Source organism: Lipotes vexillifer, unplaced genomic scaffold (genome assembly GCF_000442215.2).
Source record: "Lipotes vexillifer unplaced genomic scaffold, Lipotes_vexillifer_v1.1 scaffold609, whole genome shotgun sequence".
NCBI classification, from domain to species: domain Eukaryota; kingdom Metazoa; phylum Chordata; class Mammalia; order Artiodactyla; family Lipotidae; genus Lipotes; species Lipotes vexillifer.
This window is the reverse complement of record NW_006777590.1, coordinates 164,081-177,211: the sequence shown is the minus strand read 5'-3', so window position 1 is coordinate 177,211 and position 13,131 is coordinate 164,081. Positions and strand designations below refer to the sequence as shown.

At 47.9% G+C, this 13,131-nt stretch overlaps 1 protein-coding gene across 1 annotated transcript; it reads right to left on the bottom strand.

Moving 5' to 3' along the window:
* Positions 1 to 12,130: 12,130 nt before the first annotated feature.
* Positions 12,131 to 13,131, bottom strand: LOC103071368 (proline-rich protein 2-like). Its single transcript, XM_007451232.1, has 2 exons — positions 12,727 to 13,131; positions 12,131 to 12,592 (listed from the first exon to the last, which is right to left on the bottom strand). Exons 1-2 carry the CDS (start codon positions 13,129 to 13,131, stop codon positions 12,131 to 12,133), a joined length of 867 nt encoding a protein of 288 aa, XP_007451294.1.

Genomic DNA, 13,131 nt, shown 5'->3' with positions numbered 1-13,131 from the left:
TCAGAAGTGACCGTTCTTCAGTTCAAAATCGAGGTGTAGATACATTGTGCACAGTTACAAACATAGACAATGAGTAGTATGACATACATACTCTCATTGGAAAATCCCATTCCTGGAGCTTAAGAAGGAAGAGATTACAGTGGGCTGTGGTACTTGAGGAATGCTTCAGAGAAGAGGCACGCACTTAAATTTGGTCACTGAAAAGTAGGATAAGACAACCCATTAGGTCATTCTTGGAAGTGAGCAGTGGCGGTGTAAAGAAAAGTGTGTAATTGGAAAATCTTTTCCAGTAGTATGGATATAACCTGTCTGCCTGGAATAGGTGAGACAAGTTTAATGAGGGATGCACTTGGAATGAGGCCACTTTGGAGAACTAAGTTGGGCCAGATCTGCACATTTTGCAACACAAAGTACAGGTGTTGCTCAGTGCCACCTGAAGAGTGAGAGAGTAGAACAGCACACCAATTAAATGGAGTCAGGAATAAGCTTTCCTTTGTGATCCTAATCCAAGGAAAGTATTAAGGAAATACCACGCAGCTATTAAAAATGTTCTGTTTATTGGCATGAAATGACACATGCTTTTATATCTGGTGTAATAGAGAAGACTGTGACATCATCTGTGGAAAATTAGATCCCATTTTAAAAACTGTGTAAATAGACACAATTTCTGTGCAATTTCAATATGACTTTCTAAGAAACTTCATATATTCCATAATCTGGAAGAAAATACACTATGCTAAATAAGTTTTCAGTGACAGACATTGGGGAGATACAAAAATTAATTAGACAAGGATTTTTTTCTTTTAATATGCTTACATCTAGTGCCTCAAGTTGTAGGTGGACATGTTGGAAAGGATACAGTTATGTAAATGAATATATGTTGAATTTTTTAGAGATAAACTCATTTAGAAAAGTTGAAAAGGAATGAGACTTCAGAAAGATTAGCTTATGAAATGTTTTAAAGAAAAGTAAAATCACCAAGGTTGCTAAGTTTATACTAGTCTCTTGTACAAAGATGGCAACCTTTTTACATGACTGTTGCATTTGAAAGATCATCACCTTTCCTTTTGGAGTGACAACAAAGTTCCAGAAGTAGATAGTGGTAATGATTGCACAGCATTGTGCATGTACTTAATGCCACTGAATTGTACACTTTAAAATGGTTAAAATGGTAAGCTTTGTGTTATGTGTGTTTTCCACAGTAATAAGTAAAAACATCATACCATACCTTAAGACAAGAATTGCGGAAGTCAGGGATAGAGTTGGTTTGGAGAGGGAATACAGGCTTATGGGAAATATCATATGTTTTATTATTTTTAGACATGGTGAAATGTTATTTCTGTTTTGTCTGAGGATGTTAATTTTTGAAAAGGTAAAATGATTTGTAAATTAGAAATGAACACATGGAAGTTTTTTTTCAACACAACAACTGCTAAGATTATGAGAATGGTTGAAGGAGATGTGTATATACAATATACACAATATAATAATATAAACAAAACATGTATATTAAATTTCATACACACATAGAAAATTAATAAATGTTAGTATAACATTGCTGGATCAAGTACAAAACTGATTGATATCTTAAGGGCGATAAATTGAAACCATTTATGTTATCTGTTCCACTGGACATTAATCATTTCCATAGCTATTGGACAAAATACCTACAAGTTAACATAAGTCTCTTAGGGTTGAAAACTTGCTCTATCAACAGAAAGTGAAGCCCAGCACTGCACTGAACAAGTATCCAGTAAGCTATGTTGTCTTTACCCAATTTTTGTATAATTTTTCTGACAGTGCAACCTGCTTCCCCCCCCACCCGATTCTAGGCTGCAAGGTTTATGGAAGTAGGGCAAAGTGGCAGTTTTGCTTCCATTCACAAACCACAAGTGCTAACAAGAGATCATCCTGGTGGTGGAAATTGGAGATTGAATGTTTGTTTTGGCTATCAGTATTTTTCAAGACAGATCCTGTGTGTGTTTTAATACATCACCCGAGTTTTGCACAGAATACTGAAAGTCAGTTGGTCTCCAAACTCCTCATGGGGTGTTCCTCGCCAGCCCTGTGCTCCTACAGAGCAAGGCCCAGGCTTAGGGCTGGAAGCTTTGGCTCTGAATCCAGCCTTCCTTTCAGCTCTCTATCTTCATCCCCATCAGGAGCTTCAGATTGTTCTAGCAAGCAGCTCAACCCCAGAGGCACAAGACTGTGCCCTGCGTGCTGCGGAGCTGTGGCAGACTTGCCGAGTGCGCGGTCACGTGGAGCTGTGGGTCACGTGACCGCACTCTCACTTAGACCGGCGTGGAGGTGTGTCGCACTGAAAAGGGACGGGAAAGACTTGCACCTGACGCTTGACAGACGGCCGTGAGAGGAGTGGTCGGACGTGATGGTGGGTGCGTGGGTGGGTGTCTCTCCCTGCTGCACTAGCCTGAAAGCTAATCCCTCAGGCGCCCAGAACTACGGCCTTTGTTGGCTGAGGACACAATCCCTCAGCCAATCGCGAGCGTCTTAGCCAGGGTCTGTTTTTGCCCAGGAGCTCAAGAGGCAGGAAGTCATCCTGCGGGAGGCATACGTGGAGGGAAGCATTGGCCGCTGCTAGAGGAGGTGGGCTCGAGGCCGGATATTGGCATCCGTGGGAGGTGGTGGTGGAGACTAGATCCGGGTAGAGGAAGTGTCTGAGCCTCGCGCTCCCTCCTGCCTTCTGCAAGCCCCTACCCCACCCCCGTCTCCCTGCCCAGCGCTGTGTGACTCTGTTTCTCTGTGTGGGTGGGAGAGGTGGACACGTGGAAGCAGTTGGCTTCAGGGGAGCCCAGAGAGAGGAAATGGTGAAGTGACAGTTTGTGAACACCAGTGGCCCTGAATCAGGAAATGCAGGTGTGAGCATAGGAACTGTGAGCTACGCTCCCTTCCTCCCACCTAGTTGGCACTCACTCTCTACTCTGTCTTTTCCAGACTGTGAGACCAGCTCATAATTGGGGGAGGGGGGAGATCCAAGGCTCCAGCTGGCTGGAGATGCAAGAGAGGAATGAACCCCAATCAGGGAAGCTCTGGGGAAGGGGAGCTAACAGACTCAGGAGGAGGGAATCTGGGTGCTTTGGGCCCTTCACATAGGATTTCTCTTTGGGATACTGCCAAGCTTCTCAACTCCCAAGATGATACCTGGACCTGAGCTCCAGGCAGCAGCTCCCTCCCATCTAGGAACTCAAAAGCTGATACTCCATCTAGGCTCCCTCCTGCTACTGTGCTGGGCCTCAGAATAGGGTTTTTCTGGGAACCACCTATGGAAACTGTTTTATGGATGGTCTCATGTGTCCGCTCTGCAGACACTTCGCTCTCTTCCTTGTGTTTTGCTCTGTCCGCTTCTTAGGGCTTGTTCCTTTGGTCTTATCCTAGGTAGCAGCCTTTGGTAAGTCCTTGTCCTCTTTCTAACTGAATTATCCCCACTCCCCCTACCCACCTCTCTCCCCCTACCCTGGTATCCACTGGACACCAAGGCAGTTTAAGAAAGTGCCACTAGGAAGCAGTGAATTTTTCCTAAGCTCACTCATATCCTTATTTTTATACTCACTATAGAGTTGAAACTAGGCAGTAATACTACTTCAGGCCCTCCTATTTTTTTCTGTGGTACGCGGGCCTCTCACTGTTGTGGCCTCTCCCATTGCGGAGCACAGGCTCCGGACGCACAGGCTCAGCGGCCATGGCTCATGGGCCTAGCCGCTCCGAGGCATGTGGGATCTTCCTGGACCAGGGCGTGAACCCGTGTCCCCTGCATCGGCAGGCGGACTCTCAATCACTGCGCCACCAGGAAAGCCGCTTCCTGTTTATATTTAAAAGCTGGAATTGAGCAGTGGGCATGTGGGTAAAATTAGAGATTGAGGCCTTAGGACTACCTCCTCCTCTCTTACCCCCTGCTTCCTTTGTATTATCCTCCTCCCTCCACTCCCCAGAATTCTGGTAATATAAGTATCAGGACCAATGTTTAGGTTGTGGCCTTTCCCCTCAAGCTTTGTTGTCTTGTCTGTGCCGTTTTAGAGTTTGACAAACACCTCAAACATCATGTGGTATAAGAAAAAATATATCTAACCTTTGTCCTTGGTTCCTGGCACAGGGCCTGAAAAAACCTTGGAATTTCTTGAGCCCTGGGAGTATCTTTGTTATGCTAATGAACGGACTGTGGTGGGTCCCTAGTTAGCTTCTGGTTGTGAGGATGTGGTCTGGTCACTAGAAGGACCAACCACGTGATTAGAGTTGGAGCTTTAGGCCAACACGAACTCCAGAGAAGGAAGGAGGGCTGGATTTGGGGTTCGATCACGTGAACAGTCCTGCCTATGTAATGAAACCCCAGTGAAAACTTCCTGGTTGGTGAGCACACTGATATCCAGGGAGGGTGATGTTGCCCTGAATCCATGTGAAGAGGACATGCAATCTGTATGTCTCAGACCCTTCAAGACCTTGTCCTATGTATATCTTTTCTTTTTTTTTTTTTTTTTTTTTTTTTTGCAGTACGCGGGCCTCTCACTGTTGTGGCCTCTCCCGTTGTGGAGCACAGGCTCCGGATGCGCAGGCTCAGTGGCCATGGCTCACGGGCTCAGCCGTTCCGCGGCATGTGGGATCTTCCCAGACCAGGGCATGAACCCGCGTCCCCTGCATTGGCAGGTGGACTCTCAACCACTGCACCACCAGGGAAGCCCTATCCTTTCTAATAAAACTATAATTCTACATACAGCACTTTTAGTGTGTTCTAGAAAATTATCAAACCTGAGGGGGTCGTGGGAACCCCTGAATTTATAACTGGTCAGTCAGAAGTATGGGTGGTCCCCCAAGTCTTGCAACTGACATCTGATCTCAAGTGGGGGCAGTATTATTGGGGACTGCACCCTTAAACCTGTGGAGTCCGATGCTAACTCCAGGTAGTTGGTGTCAAAGAACTGATGTCAGAATAATAGTGTCACACATCCTTATTTTTAGCAGCCACCCCTAGATTAATATCTGTAAACTGACCTTTGATCCTATGCATCATGCATAAGCAAGTTAAAATAAAGGAGGCAGAGCCTACCAGTGTATTATGGGTGAAAAAAGCAGCATATGTTTTTGTGGCATGCGTCTACAATTTAGATGATTTTTAAAGTTCTCTCTATATCTTTTTCCTTATCAGAGTTCCCTCAGCCTGTATTTCCTGTTGGGGGTACTGCATTTATATTTGGGGAACTTCACACTGCAGTCTGGAGAGATACCTCTAAGTCCCACATGCATCCCAGGGCAGATGCTTAACTAACTCAGGCCTGTGGGTTTTTTCAGTCTCAGCCAAAGGACTGGGTAAGTGTGGGGTGTGTGTGTCCATGCATGAATGATTATCTCTGTTCTGATCACTCCTTGAGTAGCACTTGTAAGGGCCAAGATCATCCCTCAGTTTTTTCCTGGGAGTGTAGTTGAAGTAAATACCTCAACACTCATATAGCCCTTTTGTTTCTGCCCCCTTTCGGGATAAATATTATGGGCTATCTCATGTGATAAATATCAGGGCCTGTTCAGATGTCATTTGACCTACAATGTTGCTGTCTGGGGATAAAATTAGAGTGAATTTGTCATCTGTCCAATCATGAATGAAAGAAGGGTATCTTACAGCACAGCTGACCCTCTACTCTGCCCCCAGTTTCAAAAAAGCAGCCTTCAGTGGGATCTCGTCTATAAAATACTACCAGGTCCCCAATGGAGGGTTTCAAGTCCCTGTACTATCCCATACAATTCTACCTTTCCATCTCCATTTCCAACACATTCTTCCAGGTCAGGGCCAGGACCAGAATGAGATAAAGATATAATTTAAGGAGACACTCACTCATGCCTCACCCAGTCCATGCCCTGCTCTACTTTGCCTGCACTCAAGCCACATGGGACTATCTGCTATTTTCCAACCCAACTATACTCTGTGCTTTACTACTTTTGTGCATTTCCCCAGGCTGTTCCCTCAATCTTCAATGCCCTTATGCCCTTTCTCTGCCTGTAGGAAACACAGTCATCCTTTTAGGCTCAGCTCAAATGCTAGGGCCTGTTTGAAGTCTTTCTGATACTCTCACCCTTACTCTTTGCCCCATGGTAGGAAGTAATGCCTCCAGCCTATGTACGTACACAGTATTTTATTCACCCCTATTTTAGCATTTGTTTCTTTATATCATGCACTGGAGTGTTTTTTTATGAATAAGACAGAACTAGTGTTGAGGGCCAGGTAGCATAGAGGAAGAAACTTGGACTCTGAAAGTGTGAATCAGACCCCAGTCAGTCTGACCTCAATGCCTGAGCCTTTTACTACTTTTCATAGTACAGTCGTCCTTCTGTATCCAGGGGGCATTGGTTCCAGGACCATCCAGAGATACAAAAATCCACAGATGCTCAAGTCCCTTATATAAAATGGCATATTATTTGCACATAACCTGTGTGCATCTCCCCATATACTTTATTTTATTATTATTATTTTTTAAACATCTTTTATTTATTTATTTTTGGCTGCACTGGGTCTTCCTTGCAGCACACAGGCTCTTGGTTGCGGCACATGGGCTTCTCTCTGGTTGTGACGCGTGGGCTTATTTGCCTGGTAACATGTGGGATCTTAGTTCCCCGACCAGGGATCGAACTCGCGTCCCCTGCATTGGAAGGCAGACCTTTAACCACTGGACCACCAGGGAAGTCCCCTCCCCATATACTTCAAGTCATCTCTAGATTACTTACAATACCTAATACAATGTAAATTCTGCGTGAATGTTGTAAATACAATGCCAATGCTACATAAATAGTTGCCAGTGTGTGTCAAATTAAAGTTTTGATTTCTGGAACTTTCTGGAGTTCTTTGATTCAAATATTTTTTGATCCCTGGTTGGTTGAATCTGTGGATGCGGAACCCGGGATATGGAAGGGTGACTGTACTTATTAATATCAAGATTTAATGAGTGCTTTATAAGTGCCAGATACTCTTCTAAGGGTTCTAAATATATTAACTTATTTAATCCTCAAAACAACTGTATAGAGTAGATGCTGTTATTGTCTCTGTTCTACACATGAGGAAGCTGAGGCACAGACTGGTAACTTGGCAAGCTCAGTTAGCAGAGCTTAATTTGATTAGCAGAGGAGCTGAGATTCAAACCTTTGTAGTTTGAATCTGGAGCTGGCATGTGTTGCCACTACACTACATCTATTGGGTTGGCCAAAAAGTTCGTTCAAACTTTTTTGCCAGCCCAATATATCCTTCTAGTGCTAATTATCACTAAATGCTGCCATCATCACCATGACTATCTTCATCATCAGATTTTCTCCTCCTTACAGCTTGTAGCAAAGTACTTTATTCATCATAAAGAAACTTGAACCTGAGTGTTGCTAGACTCCCTGCCCCTTATCCCCTTCTACCTGTGAATCAGCATACTCCGGATTTTCCTTCCTTCCCAACTTAATAGTCCATCATGGGCCATCATTTTTACTACTCACCTACCTCATCCTCTAGCCCCTGGCTCCACTGTCCTGGCAAAATCTCAGCTCTTGATAAATCCCAAATATCCACCTCTTTCTATACCTGTGTTAGTTAGTACAGTGCACCTGGGGAAAGTTAACCAAAACTTTCTGGCTGTTGACACTATGAATTTATCTTTCTCAACCTCAGTACAGTCCTCAGGATAGAAAGCAGATAACCTTTGATATCTTTACACTATGGATATTTCACATGGGTGCACTTCCACACAATGACTCTCTGAATTGAAACTAGGCTTATCTATAAGCTCACGTATTTAATGTACCTCTGAACCCCCTAGATAAGTAAGGTTTAGGTTTTCTGCCTGAAGCCTTCCTTTTCAATCTAAAACAGAAGCCAATCACAGTTGTCAGACCTCTAGCAATCATTAGGCAAGATGTTCAGAATCTACAGTTTTCCTTTCACGTGGAAATATGAGTTCTGCCACTGTTTTTAAGAGGTAGGGCTTACCGACAGAAAAAAGTCAGGAACTGTTACTCACTGAAGCATTGTTTTGTGCCTGAGCATACATAACATTTAGGATTGTTCCATATAACAAGGAATTCAACTAAAACTAACTTAATAAGGAAATTTATTATCCACAGATCAGAAGTACTGAGGCAGAGAAGCCTTGGTGATTGTTTGATTCAGCTAAGGACTCAGCTTTTATCCATCTCTTTCTTCTGCCATTCATAATATCAACTTCTATGCTAAGGCTGGAAACTTGATGGCTGCAAGGAGTCAAGCAACTTTCCAAGGAAGAAAAGGAGATACCTTTACTGATGGCTTTGTCTTATGAGTGAGGACACTTTCCTCAGAAATCCTTCTGCAATCTTCTCTTCTTCATGTCTCATTGAGCAGAGTTACATCACCAGCCATTCCTGAACCAGAGTACCAAGGGGATGAATTATCCTTAGACCAAGCAGACTCACCTCTGGAATTTGGATCAGCCTCCCTGTGGCACATCACTACCAGGAGGAGGGAGGCATACTTATGTAAAGGTGATGTTCTTTTAGTAAAGGGTTATGTTAAGCAACACAGAATATACAAAGCACCAAGGTTACAGTAAGAAAGAGCACAGCGGCGATGTCTTAGCAATCATGACCTCTAAAAGCCACCGTGGAGATCGCATCTACTCTTTTTTTTTAACATCTTTATTGGAGTATAATTGCTTTCCAATAGTGTGTTAGTTTCTGCTTTATAACAAAGTGAATCAGTTATACATATACATATGTCCCCATATCTCTTCCCTCTTGCGTCTCCCTCACTCCCACCCTCCCCATCGCACCCCTCTAGGTGGTCACCAGGCACCGAGCTGATCTCCCTGTGCTATGCGGCTGCTTCCCACTAGCTATCTGTTTTACATTTGGTAGTGTATATATGTCCATGCCACTCTCTCACTTCGTCCCAGCTTACCCTTCCCCCTCCCCATATCCTCACTTCCATTCTCTAGTAGGTCTGCGTCTTTATTCCCATCTTGCCCCTAGGTTCTTCATGACCATTTCTTTTTTAGATTCCATATATATGTGTTAGCATATGGTATTTGGTTTTCTCTTTCTGACTTACTTCATCTACTCTTACTGCTTTCCCCAGCCCACCCCATAATATGAGTAGATCACAATTTTAAGAGGAACTAGAAAGACCTGATACTTGCAGATATTTCAGAATATCAGATAGTTTCTCAGTTAGTGTGTACAAGAATCCTGGGAAGTAGTTATTACCAATCCCCTTTGAGGGATGACTTAACTGAGTTATAAAAACATTAAGTACCTTTTCCAAAGTGACACAAATAGTTAGTGGTAAAATCTCTATTTAAACTTTGGACTGCCTGGCTCTGAAGTCTGGCTAAGTCCCAGAGTAGAGCCCAGGGGAGAAAGTCTGTACTCTACCATGCAGCCTCCTTTTAGAAAGTGCTTCCAGCGATCAGAAACTGGTAACTCTAGTCTAAGCAAGCACCTAGTAGTATAGTGCACTGCCGCTTCATGGTGGTGGTGGTGGTAACAGAGATGACTTTTCTACTGGGGTTAAGTCACAGTTGCTCAGACCTCACCGCCAGGAACTTTGATTCAGGAAGTCTGAATTATAATCTGCACTCCACGTTAAGAATTTGGGGGCTGAGATGCCAGGTTCAGGGAGTCACGTAAATTTTCTATACCTGGGAGGGAAAAGAGCAGATATTTATGGAGCAGCTAGGCTTCCAAGGGCAACTTTATTCCCAGATCTGAAGCTCAGCTGAAAAGAAGAGGATGAAAGCTGTGTTCATTGGTCTTTAGTTATCCTGTTAAAATCCATAGGACACACTTCCAGTTTCAGTTCTGACATATAAAGAGCTTAGAAGTCACTGTTCCTGTACTTACAAGAAAAAAAGCTGAACAAACTGAGAATCAGTGACTTATCTTAGACCCATCAGAGAACTGAGGTCACAGGGAAAATGACCACCCCAAATTCCGGAGAAAAGACACCCAGAGAGTCACAGCCTATATCTCTTTACATAGAGCAGAAACTGCTAGAGACATAAACAGGTAAGAACACTTAAGTGGGAATTTTGACAAATTGATAGAGACTGAGGGTGGAATAGCAGGAGACTGAGAAACCCCTAGGGCCCTGCAGTCTTAGCAGTGTTGTGGCCTTTACCTTCAGGAACTCCAGCAGGTTCTCATAGTGAATATTCCAGAAAGATCTCCTCAGGGCTCTGGCAGTGGGAGGGGAAGTGTACACTCAATAAATACACCCCTGGGCTTCCCTGGTGGTGCAGTGGTTGAGAGTCCGCCTGCCGATGCAGGGGACGCGGGTTCCTGCCCTGGTCCGGGAAGATCCCACATGCCGCGGAACAGCTGAGCCCGTGAGCCATGGCCGCTGAGCCTGCGCATCCGGAGCCTGTGCTCCACAACGGGAGAGGCCACAACAGTGAGAGGCCCGCGGTCAGCAAAAAAAAAAAAAAAAAAAGATAAATAAATACACCCCCGAGTATTCTCCATAACAAAGGCCTAATCTCCAACGGAAAAGGCTTTCCCAGAGCCTTATCCCAGCTGAGGGAAAGGCATTCCTCCCATCCTGCACACTCTAGCCTTCCATTCTCCTGTAAAGGGGAGAAAGATGCTAAAGAAACACTTGTGAAGGTCACAGTCTAGAGACAGGCCCACAAAAGACTGGAATTTAACCAGAAGATTATATAACACTTCCTCTCCTCCACATGCTAACAGGCCTCCAGTGTAGTAACAGTGGAGTGCAGCTGAAAGAGTTGCAAGATGCAGACTCTCTCTGCAAGATGTAATTAGGGAAACACAAAGTTAAGAGAGACAAAAATAAAGACGCTAGAGGAATTTGAAGACTGACACCTGCAGCTACAGCAAACATTACACACAGCCCAACTGCTAACCAGCTTAACATAAAGCTTCTCACTGAAGATCTATTTACCTCAGTTCCTATTACCCAACACATCATATCCAGCTTGCAACACAAAATTATAACACATAATAAAGGCAAGAAAAAGCATTGTTTAAGGACACAAATCATCAGAACCAGACTCAGATATAATGCAGATTTTGGAATTAAAAATAAGTATAATTTATTTGTTAATAGCCCTAATAGATAAACTAGACTGGTGTGTATGGCAAGTGCGTGAGATCCCAGTTGGTTCTAATCCCTGCCACATTCCCACCCTGCCAAAGATGATGAGCACTTGAAGGCAACTGCAAGAGAAGACCTGAAAGAACCCGAGAAGAGAAGCCAGGACCGGCCCTACCTGGTGCCTGACACCTGGCTATGGGATGAGAGACAGGGAGAACTGTCTGAGCCGGTGCGGGTCCTGAGAGGGAAAGGCCCTCTTTCCTGGGCAACTGCAGGGGCGGCGAAATGGCAAAGTGTGCTACCACTGCGACTGAGAAAATGGCAGTGTGGCAGAGAGGATGACGACACTGGCGCAGACAGGTGGTTTGTTTCCTCAGGCCAGAGGTCTATCTAGGGCTGCCTTCCCTTAGAAGAGGGGCAGTGGCTCGGCCTCCACGGGCGCCGCCTCCCACCTTCCTCCCGCCCGCGGCCCCAGAAGGTGGAAAGCCGACCCAGGGAGGGCCGTCCTTACAGCTCCTCTGCCACTGGCGCCCAGGGAGGATGGCGCGCGCGATGCGAAAGGGTAGGGGGGCAGACTCCGAGCAGTTCGGTACACACACACACACACACACACACACACACACACCCCGGGACGATCTGTATCCATCCGCTGCTCCCTCCAGCGCGGCCCCCCCCTACCCTCCCAACCCCGGCCCCCACTGCCCACCGCCCGCTGGCCCCACACGCTGCGGGGCCAGAAGGGTGCGGGGTGGGAAGGGTGGTCGCCCGATGGGGGGCGGTGGAGATCCAGCGTGGCCCCGCCCCTGAGGCCGGAACTCCTCCCGGCCCCGCCCCTTTCTGGGTCGGAACTACGGTGGGCCTGGGAGGGGGCGTCGAGCCCATTTGTGCTGTATCCCTCCGCCCCCTTCCCGACACCCTTGCCGCGAGCGGTTGGTGCCGCAGCCTTCGCAGCCCCTGTCTGGTTTGGCGCAGCCGCGAGGGGGGCAGGACGCCTCTTAGCCATTCTACCCGCACGGCGAACGGTGGGAATCCGAGTGAAGAGCTGCGACAGGAGGGGGAGGCCGACCATCAGGACCCTGCGCCTGCGAAGGCAACCGGGGGTGTCTCAGGGGCAACGAGCGGCTCACACCCTGCCCCGCGGACCCTGGCAGTCTGACGAGGGGGAGGCAACCGGGTCGGAGCGGGTCCCTGAGAGAGGTGCGCATCGCCAGGGTACCCCTGGCGCTGAGGAGGCGGCGACCGGCGCGGACCGGTCCTGGGGCGCGAGGTCTTGGCCGCAGGTCTTTCCTCGGATCCTGGGGATGCGAACGGCCCGGCCGCTCCCCGGGGCGGGCTTTCTGGGCGCCCGCGCCCCGCCGTCGACGGTGCCTGTGCCAGGAGAGGGCTGTGGGGGAGGCTGCTGGGGGCGAAATGGCGGAGGGGAGCCTGGGTGGGGGCGTCGGAGAGGCCGCCTGGGGCGGCGATCAGAGCCCGGTGCCGAGCGGGCGGGCGCGGGGTGGGAGGGGGAGGCCGACCATCAGGACCCTGCGCCTGCGAAGGCAACCGGGGGTGTCTCAGGGGCAACGAGCGGCTCACACCCTGCCCCGCGGACCCTGGCAGTCTGACGAGGGGGAGGCAACCGGGTCGGAGCGGGTCCCTGAGAGAGGTGCGCATCGCCAGGGTACCCCTGGCGCTGAGGAGGCGGCGACCGGCGCGGACCGGTCCTGGGGCGCGAGGTCTTGGCCGCAGGTCTTTCCTCGGATCCTGGGGATGCGAACGGCCCGGCCGCTCCCCGGGGCGGGCTTTCTGGGCGCCCGCGCCCCGCCGTCGACGGTGCCTGTGCCAGGAGAGGGCTGTGGGGGAGGCTGCTGGGGGCGAAATGGCGGAGGGGAGCCTGGGTGGGGGCGTCGGAGAGGCCGCCTGGGGCGGCGATCAGAGCCCGGTGCCGAGCGGGCGGGCGCGGGGTGCCGCCCGCCCGGGCCCTGATTCTGGAAAGGGGTCTGTAGGACCCCGCATGCTGGGTGCTGTCCCTTCCCAGAGGCGCCTCTTTGATGCCAGAGTGTCCTGTGTGCGCGGTAGGTCTGGCACAT

What these genes read in the sequence shown, in the direction of transcription:
- LOC103071368 (XM_007451232.1), bottom strand. Translation starts at nt 13,131, where the DNA reads ATGTGCCAGACCTACCGCGCACACAGGACACTCTGGCATCAAAGAGGC. An exon ending in CCGCCTCCTCAGCGCCAGGG is followed by an intron (nt 12,593 to 12,726) that starts GTACCCTGGCGA and finishes TTGCCTTCGCAG; the next exon opens with GCGCAGGGTCCTGATGGTCG.